At 38.4% G+C, this 20551-nt stretch overlaps 1 protein-coding gene across 1 annotated transcript in view; it reads right to left on the bottom strand.

Annotated features, from left to right (window-relative positions):
- Positions 1-20551, bottom strand: part of LOC122809172 (FXYD domain-containing ion transport regulator 3-like) — a 227919-nt gene that overhangs the window by 91460 nt on the left and 115908 nt on the right. Inside the window, exon 3 of the mRNA XM_044080463.1 lies at positions 14922-14948. Coding sequence (XP_043936398.1) covers positions 14922-14948 — 27 coding nt within the window. The remainder of the gene's footprint in view (positions 1-14921; positions 14949-20551) is intronic.

Below are 20551 nucleotides of genomic sequence, written 5' to 3' on the forward strand. Positions count from 1 at the left end.
GTGGTGCATGAAGGTGCACTGTGCGTAAACAGAAACAGATTAATATGGTAGAGCAGTGGCTGGTCACCTAACTCTGTGAAGCTGTGTTAGAACAAGTGCAAACCTGTGCAAACATGGGGCTTATGTAGCAACAGTGAGCAAACTGAATTAAACAATTATATGATCATATATGTGCAGATTTCTTTATAATGATTTTACCAGAGATTGAATGACACAAGTATGTTTGCATGAAATCATTAGGAGATCATGTACAAACTACAAAATTCCAATTCCTTCATTTTTGCATGATGAAAGGGACACCCTGTGCATGTTATTTAAGTCTGTAAAGTAAATTATTTTAAACAAGCAACAGGATAAGGTAATAGCACACAATAATGTTAATAAGGGTAAATGGATAAGAATAAAACTGGCAAGGCACCAGCATGAGTCTTCTTTAAGCATGATATGCATTGCAATGAGTAATCTATAACAACATTTGTGCCTTTTTTCCCATTACTTGGCTGGTAAGCTGGATATTGAGAACTCTACATTCAATTGTTGAATTAATTCAACCAAGAAGTGTCTCATGACATAAAAACATTAATGAATGCTGTAGACAAATATCTTTTTACAATGGTTTCTGTTATAAATAATTGCTATTATTTACTAATTTAAAATGGTATTTAGTGTTTTATTCAACGTAAATGGGAGTGCCTTCGTTGAAAGTTGAACGTCGAGTTGGCACCTCGGCATTCGGGAAAATCTACTGCCAATCATTAGCGGACCGGAGTTCCACTGTGGCGAACCCTAACTGGGAAAAGCCGAAAGACAAACAACAACAACAGTGTTTTATTCAATCTGTCTATAAAGTCAAGGTTTGCTGTTTTCATCAATTAATTACACTAATACAGTAGGAGCAGGCAGTGGTGGGAAACAAGTGGTGTCCTTCTACACAGAAAGGATTCTTGCTCAGCTGAGGACACTTTTCACTCTGCACAAAGGACCTTATCCTAGCCCAGAATTCAGGTATCTGGAAGGATTTGTCATACCTTGGGGGTGAGCCAGTTGTAAGGATTAGGAGACGGGCACACTTTGATGAGAAAAGCTCCTTACATACTTTGGATATGGACAAGATGAAGGTATGTGGTCCCTCTCCACAAAGGTGGTGCCTCAACGGATCCTGGAAACTATCGCCCCATAAGTCTCACTAGCTTGGTCTGCAAAGCTATGGAAAGGATCATCATGGATCTTATAAATAAAGATATTGGGGACCTACAGACACTGGATCCTACCCAGTTTGGCTTTTTTAAGGGCAGATCCTGCCTCTTAAACCTGGTCAATTTCTTTGAAACAGTCACCAAGGCCATTGACAAGGGGAAGGTGGTCCACACAGCCTATCTGGACCTCGCAAAGGCCTTTGATACAATACCCCACTCGGGCATTATAGATAAGCTCACCAGCTTAAATATAAACCCCTATGTCACTAGATGGGTTGCAAACTGGCTCAAGGATAGAACCCACATGGTTAGAATAGCTGGAGCCATGTCAGACTCCAAACCAGTTACAAGTGGCGTCCCACAAGGCTCAGTCCTGGGACCTCTCTTGTTCGGTATATATTTCTCAGAGGTACAGGCCAACATGGAAGGACTGTGGCTGACCAAGTTCGCAGATGACTGCAAACTGGGCGCCATAGTAGACTCTCCAGCCGACACAAGCATCCTCCAAAAGGGCCTCATAGAAACAGACAACTGGTGCCAGAGCCATGGCCTCAAGCTAAACGCCAAAAAGTGTATAGTCATCCCCTTTGGCAAAAACAAAGTGCCCAAAAATTACCACATAGGTGGTAATCCATTAAGTACAGAAGAAGTAATTAGGGACCTGGGGACCCAAGTTGATAGCAATCTCTCATTTGACAACCACGTGGCCAAAGTGGTTAGAAAACATTTTATATAGCCCACCCAATCATGAAGGGATTCACATCTAGATCAGGGGAGGTCATCGTGCCTCTTTACTCATCCCTCATCAGGCCCATAATTGAGTACAATGCCTCTTTTGGGATGTACCTTACCAGACACCTGCAGCAACTGGAAAGACCCCAAAAGTACCTCACCAAGAGGATCAAGGGGTTCAAACAGATGCCGTATGCTGCCCGGTTAAAGAAACTCCAGCTCTACTCAGTGGCATACCGCCTGCTCAGAGGCGATCTGTGCCTGGCGATAAAGCCATGTCCAACCCGGAATTAATGGACATGCTGCACCTCAGAAAATCCAAGTCCCATCGAGCTACGCGCTCAAGGGACTTGAACCTCAGCACTGAAATAAATAGGACATGCTGGAGGGACAGATTCATAACCCAGAGGCTCCCTTCACTCTGGAATAAAATCCCAGTCCAGGTTAGGCAGAGTCCCTCATTGACTCTCTTCAAGAGGAATCTTGATGAGTGGATGGGAGATCGTAGGTTTACCCTGGGTATCACTTCTGTGTCACTGTTAGACAGAGGCACAGTATACTAACCTTGAAAAAGGGCATAGCAAAATTAATTTAAAATGGGTGGCGAAAGCCATACACACTCTGGATAGGCTTATAAATGCCCTAGGGCAGATAGCCTAGTATGAACCTATGAACCTATGAACCTATGTATGTTCATATTTTGGAACATGCAACGGTTCTCACATCCAATAAAGAGAACCAGAATATTTCAAAAACTAAAAAATGGATCACAGGCAAGATGTTTAACTTCCAGAAACATAATTAAAGATCAGAGAGATGTGCAAATTAAAAAAAAGAGCTATGAAAAATTAACTATCTTTATAAATCACAAGTCAGATGGAGGGAAAAGAGTGGTAGCTATACTTTTCTACAAGGAAGTTAAGGAAGATGGATGACATTTAAGGCACAGTGGAGGGTAGGAAGTTATTAATAGGCAATATACATGCTCACATTTGAGATAATATAGATTTGTTCACTCTTGGTTTTAGGAATGGAGAAAATTAGCTTTTGACCAATATAAGCAAGTAGTTTGGAGAAATTTGAATGTAGTTATGGACACTAGGTTTGACAAACTGTATGTTAGGTGAGAGGAATGCATAAAGGTTAGGAAGTTCTTGCAGTATTAATGAGGCATAATGAATGGATTGATACTACTAATGAGGCATAATGAATGGATTGATACTATTAATGAGGCATAATGATTGGACTGATACTATTAATGAGGCATAATGAATGGATTGATACTATTAATGAGGCATAATGAATGGATTGATACTATTAATGAGGCATAACGAATGGATTGATACTTGGAAGAGGCTACATGGTACACAAAAAGGATGCACATTCTCCAGAAGTGAATCACTACAGGTAGTAGATTAGACTTATTTTAGATAACTCAGAATGATTTGGCTAATGTAATAGACAGTGAGGTTTAAGATAAAGACATCCCTGCTCACATCCTAATCTCACTGATAATGTAGGGTGGCAGGTACAATGCCCAGTCCAAAGGTGGACCAGTGTAAGTGGAACAGCAGAGAAAAAAAAACTATTAAGGACTATGGTTAGGGAAACTTTAGGAGAAAAGAAGATAGACAAAACTGAAATAGGCATAGTATAGTGGCAGGGGAGTGGCATAATACAATGAAATTCTGGTTAGAGAGGATTGAAATATCATAAACATAAGAAGAATGCATTAGTAAGGGAAATTTGGTGGATGGGGCATTTGGGAGGGGGGCTAAAGAACTGAAGTCTATAGCATGGGCGTTTAAAGAAAGAATCAGAAAGAGTTTTTTTATCCAACACTTATTTGACAAGAATGGGATATTAACTAATAGCATGGAAGTGATTGATCAAATTTAATAGAATATTTTTCATCCATCTACTCCAGCCAAGGAGTGAGAAACATTAAGCAAAATGATTTACAGACAGGTCAAAACAGGACTGTAAGAGACAAGAAGACAACTGATGTCTTAATGATTCAATCTTAGAGGCAGAAGTAGCAGCAGCCATGATGAAACATATTAAAGAAAGGAAAACTCCTCAACCTGACAAATGCCCCTTGGAATTCTATAAATGAGTAGGCCCAGGGGGGATTAGTTCATTATCTTTACTATGTAACACAATAGTGAGTCAGCTTTAATTATCATCATTTAAGGAGCTTTAAGGAGCATATACAAATAACATTGAAGCCCAACAATAAAGAAAATAAAACTGAGTCCAAAGATTATAGACCAATATCTTTACTGACTGTAAACATTAAAACTTTGTCAAAGATATTATAGGTTCATAGGTTCATAGTACTACGCTGACAGTCCTTGCTGGACATTTTAAGCCTAACCAGATTTCCTGATTGCTGCTGGGAATAACCTACCTCGGTTAGTGGTTAGATTAGTCTTACCCCTGCATGGACTATATTTACATTACCTCTATTGATAATAACTGGGGTCATACCCTATTTTTTGAAAGGCTTAAAAATAGATTAAAAACATTTAGGAAATATCTCTGTCCATTCAATGGTCAAGGGAGAGCCTGTTGCTATAGTTCCTATTTCCCATCCATAAATCCAAGTTGTTCTTGAATTTGGATAGTGATAAGCTTTGTTTTACATGACTGGGGAGTCTGTTCCTGAGTAATGGTATCTTCTGTGAGGCATTCCTGTCCCTCCATACTATACTAATCTTGTAGATAAGATTTAGATCCCTGGACAGAGTATTTCTGATACCATTTGACTTGCTGATGTGTAATAGGTCCATCAGTACTGGGTCAGTGGATGCATGGATGCCAGACACAGGTCACCTCATAACAGTCTGTAAGAGACTGAGTGAAGGGACAAGCTTTAAGGCAGATGATGCAGGACAAATTTTTTAAGCATAGTGTCGTTTTTGTAAGGTATCTCTGTGACCATTCCAGGGAATTATATCCAATAATTTTCTTATGAGGGCTGAGTACAGGGGGGCAATGACATCCTTGCACCTAGAAGCAGTCCCTTTGTTATTGAGATATGCAGTATAAAAAGATTTCTTCACATATCATACATACATTTTTTCTTATTTTTATTTTTTTCTGGTTCTTTTTTCCACTTTATTCAAAATGATGTGTAATAACAATACTAACTAATTATACAATTATATGGGTTTTTAGTGTTCTTGTACACAGACCTGAAGAAGTCTAGAAGGATTAAAGCGATATTTGTTAACAAAAGGTTATGAAAATAGAAATTGATTTTTACATGCAAAATGTATATGTATATATTTATATATATTTTTGATTGCCAAATGAACTAAGGTTGATATATTTCCAGCCATGTAGTATATTGTCTTGGATAAAACCGCAGACTTAATAATCTACTTAATAATTAGGTTAAATAAGAAGTACCACATCATTATAAATTTTATTTAAAGTACATACGGGTTATATATTATTATGACAGCTACTAGGTAGGGCAGGACCAGCTCGAATGTCACACTGATGGGGGAGGGATGTGAATTTAACATGTGTACCAATAACACTTCGTTTTACAGCACAATAAACCACTCCCATGCCATATATATATATATATATATATATATATATATATATATATATTTAGAAAGCTTGTGAGGAAATTATTACTCTATTTTTGTTTTACTTGGATCGCTTGTCTGTGTACTTAATAAAGGATTTTCGACTGGAAACAGACTGCCTGCCTTGCTTGGATTACCTTCGAATACTTAGTAATGCTGTACAATTATATATTTTCTATTATTACTTTTTGTTTTGTTTTGACTTAAGACGAGTTTACGTTTGCTACTTCTACTACTATTGTCTGATCTGATTAATATACAATGATTAACTAGAAATATATGGACTGAAAATCTTCCACACAGAGAAGTTTCTTACACTGTTTTGTTTTTTGGACCCACTACACTTTAGTGGGTTGTTTTGAGACTTCGGAGATACCACTGAGATTACTTGTTTTTTGTCATTGCCTACATAAGTTCCCAAATTTGGAACAATTGGCTCAACTCTTAAGTTGTATTATCACTGTGCTAGTTCTGCAGGGTAGACAAGTTCCCAAATAATACAACAATACATTCTTTGCCATTTATCCTTAAAACATTATCCTGGCACCAGTTCTTTGTTTGGGACAAGCCTTCTGCTGGATGGCTAAATCCTTTGGGGATCTGATAACTGCACCTAGCTTGTAGTCATCAATGACCCTTCTGTATTGGCTCTAACTTCACAGAAGCAGATGTAAAACTGCAGAGTCCCAACACCAAGTCCTGGGGGATTGCACTGGTGACTGGTCCTTTAATGGAGGTACCTTCCCTTATTTTCATCTCCTGAGTTCCATATATGGGCCAGTTGATCCAGCAGATGACAAATGAGTCTATTTCTAGTTTATTAAGTTTTTCTACTATCATACTATGTATAAATGGAGGATAGTGTCAAAAGCCTTAGCCAGGTCGAGGTAGGCAGTGTGTATTATTTTATCTTCATCCATTTCTTCAGTAACTTTTTCAAAAAAGTTCACCAGGTTGAATAAACATGACCCGCCCCACAACTCATGCAAACTGAGATGTGTCCAGTGTCTCGTGATTCCCTATGCCTTTATTAATTAATTTCATGACAATTCATTCCATGGATTTGCAAATGAGGCTAGTCAGACTACTAGACATATTATGGCCTGGGACCGTCGAAGGTCCTCCCTTATGCAAGGGAATAGTTGTTGCTGTTCTTCATTCACTTGGTACAAAACCCATATGGTGGCTAAGGTTGGGCAATGTTGTTAGGGGTGTGGCTAATTCATGCATCATGCTGCTCAGTTTGCTTTCAGACATTCTGTCAAGAACTACTGATGTAGTATTTTTTTTTTTGCTTTTTATAGTGTGATAGCTGGGGAGATCAGTTTGCGGTATTTCATGAAAGACAGACAGGGGGAGATATGAGTACATTTTGAGCTGAATTTGTCAGGTAGTAGGTCAGCTATAACTTCAGCTCAGTAAAGGTAATGTTGTTCACAACCAGTTCAGGGGATTGCTGCATTGTGCTCCTGAGACTGCTAACATAACTCTAAAAGGCCTTGTGATTTTTTTTTTTTACCTTGGGTGGGTATGTTTGCCTTGGATTTGGCTTTGGTGGATTTTATTTAATGTCCGAGTTTCTTTTTTAACTTAATGATGAGAACTCTATCATTTGGGGTAATTCTCTTCTAACGTTTGGACAAAATTCACTTTCTTTTATTGCATGGATACTTGTTTACACAGGGTACTGCCTAGATTACTGCATCAAGGTCAAAGTCAAAGTGGCAGGAGTGATGGGATGGTAAGCCATAGATAATTGGTTGGCATTAGCAGATTTCATTCAAATCGAACAGAGAAGGGTAAGTAGTGCAGGGCTACTATTTTTCAAAAATCCAGAAAGCATTTACTACAGTAGATTGGGATTTTTTTTTATTTGAAAATGTATAGTGAGTGGTATTAGGAAATACATTCTGTGAATGGGTCTGACTTATTTATAATCATCATATGATTGAAATTATGGATAAAAGGGTGCCTACTATGACTTATGAAATGCAATAAGGCACCAAACAGGGACAGTCCCTATTCCCAGGGCTGTCTCAGTTCATTATGGAAGAACTAGAGCTAGACATGAGCAGGAAGCTTTGAGACCTACTGGACATGGGTTATGGACAGGAATGGTTCATACTCTGTGTGGATAACTGTGTTCTTGTACCATGTTGTACTTGCTAATGCACTAGATAGTTTCCATGGGGTATGCCTGATCTGTAATAGAAGAAGAACTAAACTTGTGAGCATATATCTAATGAAGGGGACAATAACACATATTAAAGAAGTAGAAACTGACATATTTAGAATGGGATGTTAGACAGATGTAAGAAAAGACAATTGCAGGAAACTGTACTAACATCAAGTAGCATATTAGAGATCTGCTGTCAACAAGGGCATATAAACTAAAGACTATACTTGACAATCACTTGAAAAAGAAGGTAACAAAATAGGTAAGGAGTGACTAAAGGTGCTTTGAGCCTTAATAAGGTGGGGTACCTCACACATGCCACCCCAGGCCCTACCATACAGTAACCAACAGTGATTATTTACTGACTGATTGATTTCTTTGTTTGTTGGTTTGTTAATTTTTCTGTTGGTTTGTTTATTTCCATTTGTTAACCAGGATAGTCCAGGTGGGAAGATGCCCCTTTTCAGTGGAGTCTTGGGGACAAAACTTCCACATAAGCAATACACATGTGGAGAGTCATCACAATATAAAAATAAAATAGTTATGTAATGAATTGAGGTAAAAATGAAGAGGACATTATTTACAGAAGCAAAGTAATATGGTTACATAACATTAAAAATTGTTTGGCTACACAACATTAAAAGAGTAGATATCCATTCATCCATCTACAACCCCTTTTTCCCATTTTTGCTGATGGGGTCAGGGCGTCACTTTAACACAGGTTCATTCTGCTGGAGGGCTGGCCCTGCTGCAGCTGTTCTTCCATGCCACTCTTTCACATGCTCACGCACATCTGTAGCCAATTCAGAGTGTCTAATCTACCTACCATGTGTGTTGGAATGTGGAAGGAAACTGGAGCACCCAGAAGAAATCCATGCAAACATAGGAGGACATGTAAACTCCACACAGAAAGCACCCCAAATGAGAATCAAACAGAAGGACCTCTTGCTGTGAGGGGAACAATGTTATCCACTGCAGCACTGTGCCACCTAAAAAGGTAGGTATGTTAACTAGTAAAACTTTTTTATGATTATAGATAGGACAGAACTTGGTGGGAGGGATGGATGTAAAGAAGAAAGCTGTAGGAAGGTATGGAATGGAGGGCATACAGCAGTGAAGAAGAGTGATAAAGGATTAGGCTATAACCTAAGTACTGCAGGGGAAAGTGAACAAGAGCAACTAAGGAAGAAAACAGAGCATGGAGAATAGAAAAAAAATAAAGGTATAAAGGTAAAAGAGGAAACTGAAGCCATAAAGGTATAAAGGTAAAAGAGGAAACTGAAGCCAAATAAAGGTGATTAAGTGTATGCAAAAGTTATTGCAGCAGCATTTAAGCAAAACGTAAAGGATATGTAAGGAAACACAAGAGGAAGAGACTGGAAAAAATAAAATAATAAGAGGGGGCTAGTTTGTTTGTGTCTTTCGGCTTTTCCTGGTTAGGGGTCGCCACAGCAGAGCTCCGGTCCGCTAATGATTGGCAGAAGAGTTTTACGTGCTGGCTTGCTGGGCCTAACACACAACCTTCAATGAAGGAACGCCTGTTCACGCATGTCACCACAGAGAAGACGCTCTAACTGAGACTTGAATGGGCAACGTCTAACTGTGAGGCGACAACGCTACCGCAGCACCACCATCGCAGTACAAGTATGTAAATCAATTTAACGGAAAGTACAAAATAGAGAAATTATAGTGTAGTGCTAGAAAAAAACCTCTTGTGTATCTCTTCAGTTTAGACATATTTTCAGTCTGTCAACCAGATCATCTAGTGACAGTAATCCATATCTGTATTCACATTATGCTGCCACCAGTCACGCTATTAATCGAATACTAAGACCTCAATTACTGATCACTCTTTTACTGAGACAGAGAAGATAGTTATGATAGCTGATAGTGTCTTTCTTCAAATGTGTGGACAACAACAGTCACACAAATGCTGTGAGGATAGTGTTCACTACCAAAATAACTTAGCAACTAGAATAACATTTCAGCTGCAATCTTTGTCTGATGAACAAATGAAAACTCTTAGTTTTAAAATGCTTCTGATTAAACATATGCCGTGGTGTAGTAGTTGTGTTGTTGCCTCACGGCAAGAGGTTCTGTAGTTCAGTTGTTAGCTGGGGTGCCTTCTGTGGGGAGTCTGCATTTCCACCCTGCATTTGTGTGGGTTTCCTCTCATGTTACAAAGGCATGCATCTGCAGCATTTCTCCCTGGGCCTCTGCTGAAAATTGACTTTGCTCCAATTTGGACTTTCCAGGTAAATAAATAAAAATATAGAACATTATTTCAGTTTCACAACAAAAAGGAAATTCAATTATTTCATGCTTGGCAGTCAACTGACAAAAAAGCTTTAGATGCATTTACAGTTGTTATTTCCAGAGCTGCCACCTCACAGCAAGAGGTTTTCTGGTTCGATTATTGGCTGGGGTGCCTTCTGTGCGGAGTCTCATGTCCTCCCTGTGGTTGCGTGGGTTTCCTCTGGGTGCTCCAGTTTCCTCCCACATCCCAAAGACATGCAGTAGGTGGATTTAACACTCTAAATTGGCCTTAGGTGTGAGTGTGTGCATGTGTGAGTGCCTTCTGTGGAAGGTTGGGCACCGGGCTGGCAACTCGACACAGTAAAACTCCACTGCCAATCATGAGCGGACAGACGATCCATTGTGGTGACCCCTAACCAAGAAAAGCTGAAAGAAGAAGAAGAAGAAGAAGAAGATTTTCAAGTAGTTATACTTGATGACTGAAACTTCTGCATAGAAATAAAGTCCAATAAGTTTATAATCAAAACATCTTGCTGCAGCTTCCTCTTTTACCCACAATTCACAAAATTGAAATACTAGTCCCAGATAAACAGAAAGAAAAGGGCAGCAGCAACTTTAGCAAAGTATTTTTTTTCCTCTGTGGTTGGATTTTCCAGCACCAAAATAGTAGGTGCACAGACAACATGATGGGGCAGGAACAGGATATCCAACTTCATCACCAACAGCTAAGTTCAGGAAAACACTCACGTGAGAACTAGGGTTGTTTGCCAAGAAAGGTCAAAGCAGTTAATGACAAGATCTTAAATTTCAATAAAAGGAGTGGAGCAAACCCAATGCCTGTGTGACCTCTGGTAGAGAACAGGTGCCCTGCAGGCTATCTCAAATTAACACAATAGGGCAGCAATGGCATTTTGATGTTTTGATTCCATTAGCTGTCTCTACAACTGGGGACATTGACCAGCTGCTATAGAAATGACAGCACTCCAGGCTCATTTCTCCTATTGGAGATCTCATACCACAGGCAAAACAATGAGTACCACTGAGCTCAAGGTCCTGAGGCATCAAAAGACCAAACTGGGAAAGGGTCATGTTGGGATAACTGTCTCAGATTCAATGGGGGATTTAGCATTATATTTAATTAAAGCAATGGAATATCAAATGAACAACTTGTTATTCTTTCACAAAATATCCTGTGTAGCATTTCTAAGGAGGCATTTAGAGGGATATTATTTGTTGAGACATGTATGGTGACAGGAGTCCAGTATGGTCTGCTATTTTATCTCCCTGGATTCAAGAAAGGAGATGAAATTACCACCTATGAAGATCATACCTTTCAACCTCTTAGCTCAAACAATCTGGACAAAGCCTTACAGAATGGGAGGACAAAGGCCCAAAAATAGCAACATACTTTAAATATTGCTCTTATAAACTTAGAAAGTTGCTAGAATGACAGGATTTATCTTAGTTTGCATTTTCCTGAAGGATACAAAGTCTGAAACACAAATGTTTGCCATTATTTAGTGACTATAGTCCTCAAATCACCCAGTCATTTGTCAGAAAATCACACATTTTATGAGGAACAGATAACAAATATGAGGCAAAAATCTGGGCATTCTGTGAAAATCTGAGAGGTATGACTACTTCTTTTAGGCTACGAGAAGTAAAGCTGCTTAGGTGTCTGAAGAACAGGGGATGTCTGCAAAGGGCATCTTGTCCAATTTTCCTTGTCTCTTTTTATGGTATGAATATGCTAGCAACACACACACACACACACACACACACACACACACACGCATATATATATATATATATATATATATATATATATATATATATATATATAGAGAGAGAGAGAGAGAGAGAGAGTCACTTTATAATCTCGAAATACTGAAATATCGAATTTCAGTATCTCGAGACTATAAAGCCAAAAATCCACATAACCGACAACCCAAAACCGCGAAAATAAAAACTGCAATCACACACATGCACACACCACCACATAAACACACATACACCTACCTAACTACACTACAAGTAACAAAAGAAGACACAGAAACACAACACAACATACAAACACACCTAGCCTACCTATAAGCAGGGGGGCAAGCCACCCTGCACCCCACACACCCCAGCTACTTATATATACTAACTCTGAGGTTGCATTAAACACACAAACACATAAAACCCACCACTACACACACTCACACATACTAAAATCCATACCCAATACCCTTACAAAAACACCACTTACCTGAATCCCCAGTTAAATCCACAAACCACACTATATATATATATATATATATATATATATATATATATATATATATATATATATGTGTGTGTGTGTGTGTGTATTCAAATTCCCAATCTCTAAGTAGAAAATTATTATTTGTTCCAGAATCATTGTTGTATCATCCCTATCAGTTTATGCAAAATAATAATGATACAGTTTCATCTACCTTTTGGGAAAGGCAATCTTATTCACTGTCTCCAGTCCTTTGGTACCTTGCCATCTACAAACATGTTATGATTGTGGGAAGTTGGAGTCACTGACTTACTTTTATATTATCATATTTTCATTTTTTATTAATTTTTCCAGTATCTCTCAAACAGTTAAAACCAGCAAGGCAAGACTGCTTCTTTTCAGCTTTGACCAATGAGAACTTGTCTACTTAAGTAACTTAAAAAGACTTCTACAGTATGCAACTAAAAAATGACGGAGAAAACCTGGTGCTGTAGGATAAAGCTAATTGATAGCTCATAGCTTTATTTATAGTGTTGTGCTGTCAAAGCAAAGCATTGAACAAATGCTTCTGATCATAACATTTTCTTATTCTCACTCTGCCATAATGGACTACATATATCCCCTATGGGGACTGGTGCTGTTTCCTATCTTTGCGTAGTGGCACCCCTCATAATTACAGCTTCTTCACGTGTCTTCCGCAGTCATCTTTACTCATGTCATTGCTATCTTTTTATTACTTCCTAGAGTGGCTCTTTCTTTTTTACTTTTATTTTCCCAACATCAGTTGTGTTTTGTGGTGCATAAGCATCCTAATTATGGTAAAATTACTTCACTGTTTGCATGGCTGTCACAATATTCAGAATACAGGAATGTCCCCTCCATCAAGCTATTTAATACACTTTAATATGTATACTAATGCCCCTTCATACAACGCTGTGTATATGTATGTATTCATGTAATCACAGAGAACTAAATGAGCTGTTAATCATCTACTTCCTGTAATGCAGGGTTTGAGTTCCCTCAGTATACTTTTGCCTACTGCGTGACCATAAGCAAGTCATTTAACCAGACAGTGATGAATATGGACTAGGTTCCTTAAGTGGTCTTCTGAATTGCATGACTAGTAACGACTCACGACCTATAGAAGATCACAGATCAGGACCAAAAATAATACTGGAATATACAGTTACGACACTGGTTCCAAATATGAATAGAACAGCCATGGTGCAGTCAAGTTTCAGAAAACATAGTGTTGACTGGAGTGGCAGCACTTAGGAATTTGCAAATGCCATTTTGTGAACTCCCAATAAATTATAAGGGTCAGTGCTGTGACTGCCAGAGAAGAAGTCAGCCATTTTGATAAAAACTGTTCAGTGCACAAGGCAGTGACAATAGCTTAAATCTCTGATAGATAAAATGTGATGTAACTTTTACAATAATTGTAATTTTGGTAGTGGATCATATGATATGGCCATGAGCAACATGAATTGAATTTCACTTGCACAAAAAAAAATGGATTCAAAGTATAACTTGCACTTATATATATTGTGGTGGATAAAGCCTCTAGGATAATTCATACACAGTGCTTTGCACCGTGCAGCCCCTTAAATATTATAGCCACTTACATGGCTGCGGCACAGCAGGGAAAGTGGAACACCCCTTTCAATGAATCCCATTTTGAGTACATTTTTACTCTCAGCACTTGTAGCATGCACAGCAAGTGTATACTTCATAGCTTATATCAGACTCTGTGCAGGCAGGACACTTTGATGTGTGCCTTTTCTGCAGTCCTTATATTTTTTCTTAACCTGCAGGCAGTCAGTTTCCTGTTTACCTCGGCCATTATTAAGGCAGCCATCATGGTTTTCTGCTTGGGATTCTACCTTTTGCTGCCACCATGGCTGCTTCTGATGCAGTTCAGAAAAGCAGATGCTGCAATGGCAAGCCTGATTAGAGCATAGAGTCACCTAACCTCCACTAATACCAACCAGTGAGGTGACTGGGAAGTGTCTTTCCTGCCCCCCTGGGATGGAAAAAAGCAACACTGACAACTCAATCCCACACCCCTTGGCTGGGTTTTAAAGCCTAGGTCATTTGGTCAGAGCAAAAGTCAGAGTTTTATCCATCTGCACCCCAGAGCCATCAGTAGCAATCCGCATTATAGCACTGCATTATTCACCACTGCTATGTACATTCAAAGCAAGCCAAAGATCCAAGTAAAACTTTATCATTTAAGAAACTGATTGAGACAAGAGACAAGTCTAAAAAATATGCAGAAAATTATTTATATTTACATAAACTAATGAGACAGGAAGTCAAGTGAAGTATGTTTTTAGGATTTAAAAGAATGCATATACTTCCAGTATGGCAAAAGGTTTATCTGATTTTTAAAATGCAAATGATATTGATATTTAAAGACTTCAATTAAAATGGTGCAGTTTGCCATCACATTGTAACTGTCCATTTCCCACTGCATTGTATATGGTTTTAAATGCAGTTGAATAACACTGAAACAAAACTACTGCACTTTCATTTTGAAGTCCACAATGCTTTTATAGTGCTTGCAAGACTTTGTGTACATTAGATCACTTAGTTGGATTACTTCAACCATTTATACCACAATGTTGAATTTTAAACACAAAGAAATAGGGTTTTCATCTGGGCATAAAAATATTCCCATGAATTTTTCATATATTTAAAAAACAAAAACTTACCACTATTAGGTAAGAATGCAGCAGCAGCTAAATGAAAAAGAAACATGACATTAGTAGATTCTTAATGCATACAAATATTTAAAATAAACTGTTTTCAAAATATTACAAAATTTTCCATATCATCAGAGGTTCAAAACTACTGTAGAGCACAGTTCTTGAAGCTTATGATTCACATCCGCCTCTTACAGAAACTGAAGTTCAGTGATGGTAATTGTCCTGATGATTGAAAAAAGTGAGTCTTTTCACAGAAACATAATTCTTACTGTGTAGGTATTTTTCAGAACCAGCAATGCTTAATACGTTTTCTCCTTAAAAAGATGAATTAATATGAATTGTGTATGCAGGGCATATTTACCAGATTGCTACAGTATGGGCAATGTCAGTTTTTTTCTTTTATACTTTGTCATGGAACAACATCACGTGTTTAGTAACACATAGAAAAGTACTGAATTCAAACTTGGCCAATCTTCTTTCAGCAAAGCAACAGTTAGTAATGTGAATTTCACAATAGAAAAGCAGGCAGGGCTAGCCACCCAGTAGTCTGACCATTGATTCCAGGTCATGGTCATTGTTGATGTGACACTATGACCTCATGTACAAAATAGATAAAAAGGGGGCTGATTCCAATGCTGAATAGAAACACAGAGCAGTATAGCCTAATTGTAAAAATTAGCAGCCACTATGATTTCATCTCACACCCTACAGTTTCACAGCCTGCAAAATTTACTACACACTTCCTGTTAAAAATTCTCATTCACTAGCTAGGATTACATTAAGACTACCAATGTACATGTGACATTGCATCACTACTTGGGATTTTTTCCCACATTCACCTCTCATTCTGTGGTGACAAAACTACCCATGTTCCCCTGTATTATAATTCCACCCTTTGATGAAAATGTCTCCCCATTACTGCCGTTTTCATTTTTAATACTGCACAGCCCTCTGATACCTTTGACACATTCGAGGGAATCTTTCATAAGTTTAGGACCTTCCTATCATATTGTATATTTTGTGTTTTTTAAATAGTTCCTCACATGACTGCTTTATAATACAGGTGAAATTATTTACTGAACAGAATAATTTATATACTGAACTCTTAAGTGATCTGCATTCACTGTTTCACAAACCATGTTATTTGTCAACTCATAGAAATGATTTTGTTCTACGTAATCATTTCATACCATCTGTGTTAAGCTTAACTCATAGTATGTGCTATATAATCCTACTTTAAGGACTACAGATGTCGCCATTGTCTTTCTCAATACTCTTGTAATGGAGTCAAATGATTTTTTAGCCATTTACTTAATTTCACTTCTAGTCACCATCCACCATAAACACATATGAGTAGAAGAAAATTGCGTGTGGCCCAGTCAGAACTCTGAAAAGGGTTCAGGCCTAAGCATTTCTCTAAAAAAGCAGTCAATGCTGATCTCAATTTCCCTCTTATCACCTTAACATCTTAGAAGGTATTATTTTATTATTTTCTGTGTGATTCCCTGGACTATTTTCAGTTTTCAGACCTCCCAAGATTAAAGTATCTAAAATGAAGAAATAGTTCTGGCAGAAATAAAAATCTGATGGTTCATATATTTTCCATACCAATTTCTCTCTTGTAATTCAGAAAAGATGTTTATTCCAGTATCCCATTGTTTAACTCCAACTCTACTTATTTGGTCATTCTAACCTATTTAATTATCTGAGTGTTAGGCAAGGGTGTGCTCTGTTTATTATAACGTTGTATAGATTTGGACAGTTGTGATACTTGAATTGTAATGAATCTTTGGGCAACATAGAGGAGAGACGACAATAGCAAAGTAGAGACTATATATCTTCTGGCCATTACAGTAAAGTAGGTGTTTAGTCTGTATAATGCACCTAGCTTTTGATAATTTTTTAACTATATGTGACACAGGATGGTAAAATTTCATCTAGTCATTTATGATGACGCTCAGTAATTTAGTGTGGCTTACCTGTTTTGCCATGATGTCATTTGCAGAGGTAATAATAAACAGTGATGTTTTTTGTAGGGATTTGTCTTGGGGTGAAGAACAGTATTTTTTAGGTTTTAGAAGTGGATGTGAATTATTTAGTCATTTTTTTGTCAACAAGAAGAAATATTGTATAAGATCTTGGAGGCATTAGAGCTCAGAGACAGGTTTTGTACAGAAAATTAGGGTGGAGTCATTAGTGTGTTGAACTAGGGTACCACTTTTGTATCCATGTAGAGGTCATTGATGAATATGTTGAAAAGTATGTGGTCTAGTATAGGTCCTTGTGTGGCACCATCAGTTACTGGCAAAATGATGGAGAAATATTTTTTTTCACTTTTAGAGTATCTGCTCTGTTTGAGAGTTAGCTAACAGCATCAAAAGTTTTGCAAGTTTAAGACAACAGTGGCGACAGGACTTCTGGCATTTCTGTGGATGCTAACAGCATTAACAAAGTTCAGCAAAGCAGTAGTTGTGTTATGATGTGGATGGAAGCCATGTTTGGCTGAAGACAAAAAGTGGTTATGAATTAAATAGTTGAGAATTTTTTATGGCTGATGATCAAACGAAAAGTTAGTGCATTCAGCATAGTGGTACCAATTGAACTATTGTTTTTTATGGCTTAAATAGCAAAAGCTCATTAAATACACCAACTTTTGTGAAACTCTGCATGCCTGAAATAAAGTGTTTCAAAAATGATAGGAGTTTAACAAGGGTGCTTAAGGATTTATCTATAGAGGTAGTAGATCTGAATAAAATAACTATTTTACAGACTGATGATCTTGTGGTTATGATCCATAACAAAGTGTTGCAGAAGGACTAAAGTGATAAGATGCAGCAAATAATTTGACCATTCTGGAAACTAAATAAAAAGTTATGAGATTCTACTTTATGTCTGGGATCTGAAACATTTGAAGGCTTATTTCTGGGTTGTAGTTCTGTCATAAGAATATATAACTGACTTGACTAACTTTTAAAAAGTCTCAAAGCATATGTGAAATCAAGTTATTGCAATGATAAAAATATGGAGCATATTTATTTTGATTACTGAAGACCTCATCCACTTTGTTCCAGTTTTCCATGATCCATTTTTATTTTACTCATAACTGAATCAAAGTTAGTAACAATAAAAGAACACCTAAGGTATTTCAGGTAGTTATGTGAAATATTTATTAATAATGCTAATGACAGATTTACTCAGATGTTTGTGTTACCAAGGGAATAAAAATAAGACATTTCTAAATAAAGATTATAACTGGATGCTTTGCCGTAATTTTTGAGATAATGTTTAACACATCTGGAAATGTTAAGGTAGGTTTCTGAAACTATAATAATAAGTATTCAGCTAACCAGATAATGCAACTATAACATTTTATACCTTAAATTTATGGATTTTTTAAATATTTTGCCAATAACAATTCCGATGAAAGAACAAACAAGACAGGGTGATAGAGGCTGTCCTGGCTTTGTACCAGCTATAATTCTTAGTGATCACATAGGATAGCTAAGGTATCCACCATGAAAAACTTCTCCACAGCTGACTTTGGACTCCTAAAAACAGAGGGGGCTAACTTCACGACACCCATGCCAATGGAAAATAGATGCATGACTGCCAACTCATACACCAATGCACTGTACGAATACATACATACATGCATAGAACTAGAAATACCCAACAGAACCAAGATGCTCTCCTCCAAAAAAAAAAAAAAAAAAAGGAAGCCAGTATGGTGGCCCACTGCCATTGACAAACTCTACAACAGAAGGAAAAAAGTGTTGCAAAAAAAGGGGAAGTCCCAAGATGGGAAAAATTCCCTTATTAGCCTCAACAAAAAGTTGAGATCCCTCTTCAAAACCTCCAAAGCCAGCTATGAAGGCAGAATTGCGGCAGACACTAAAAGCAACAACAAAGCCTTCTATAGTTAAATGAAGAATCTCTATGGCAATACCCAGATTTGCTCTGAGTTACTGCACAATGTACCTCCTATACTGAGCCAACAGATTTTGCCAACATACTGGCTGATATATTCAGTGCCAACTTTACCCCCCCCCCCCTCAAAGGACCAATCTCAATACTGGAAGAATGTTAGGCACCCAACATTACTGCAGTACAGATTAAAGCTGCATTGTCTAAGGCCAAGGATACAGCTTCCATGGGACCCAACAATATCCCTGGCTGTGTTCTACATGCATTACAAAGTGAACTGGCACCACATCTGTGTACTCTGTTCACTCACAGCCTCACCTCAGGCATTGTCCCTACCAAATGGTGCGCTGCTACATTAGCCTGATGAGTCTGATATGTAAGGCTATGGAGCGCATCATCATGGACCTAATTAAGAAGGATATAGGGAATCTCCAAACTCTAGATCCCACGTAATTTGATTTTGTGAAAGGTAGATCATGCCTGTTTAACCTGGTTGACTTCTTTGAGTCAATTTCCAGAGCAGTTCTTACAGCCTACCTTGATCTGGCCAAGCCCTTTGGAACCATTCCTCACTGAGGAAGTATTGATAAACTCAGCAAACTAGGCATCGACCCCTATATTGTTAGGTGGGTTGCAGACTGACTCACACATAGAACCCACAGTGTGAAAGTAATGGATTCCGAGTCAGACTGCCGACCAGTCATGAGTGGAGTCCCACAGGGATCAGTCCTCGGTCCTCTCCTGTTTGGCATCTACTTCTCAGAAGTCCAGGCCAACATGGAGGGACTCTAGGTGACTAAATTCACAGATGACTGCAAGCTGGGAGCCATTATTAGCTCTCCAAGTGATGCAGACATCCTTCAGAAAGGCCTTACTGAAACCAATGACTGGTGTCGAAACCATGACCTTAAGCTTAATGCCAAAAAATGCATCTTCATCCCCTTTGGAAAAAACTCAGCTCCCACTAATGAACACATTAATGGGAGCCCACTGAACACTGAAGGCACTATAAGAGATCTGGGGACACAGGTTGACAGCAACCTCTCCTTCGAACACTACATTGCCACTGTGGTCAGAAAGTCCTTCTATGAGGGACAACTCATTAACAAGGGTTTTGCATCCAGGAAGAAAGAGGTCATCATTTTTCTCGACTCTTCCATTAGACCAATCATAGAATATAATACCCCATTTGGCATGAACATCACTAGACACCTGCAACAGCTGGTACCTCACAAAGAGGATCCTAGGCCTTAAACACATGTTCTACATGGACAGAATCATGAAACTCTAGTTATTCTCTGTCTCATATAATCTACTAAGGGGCAATCTATGCTTGACTTACAAAGCCATGTCTGACCCAGCTCTGTTAAAAATGCTACATCTAAAGAAATCCTAATCCCTCCACACCACATGCTCCAGAGACGTCAACCTCATTACCACAATCAACAGAACATGCTGGAGGGACAGGTTCATAACCCAGAGACTGTCCATGCCCTGGAACAGACTTCCCATACATGTCAAGCAGAGCACCTCACTGGCCCTCTTCAAGCGGAATCTTGATGAGTGGATGGGAAATGGAAAGTTCACCCCGGGGATCACTCCAGTGGCTCTACTTGACAGAGGCCCTGGGAACTAACGACGGGTGGCACAATGCCAGGGCACTTCTATGGTCTAAGCTTGTAAAGGCCCCAGGGCCATTAGCCTAGTACACA

This window comes from Protopterus annectens, chromosome 8.part0, assembly GCF_019279795.1.
Source record: "Protopterus annectens isolate FY-2018-M chromosome 8.part0, PAN1.0, whole genome shotgun sequence".
Lineage (NCBI taxonomy): Eukaryota > Metazoa > Chordata > Ceratodontiformes > Protopteridae > Protopterus > Protopterus annectens.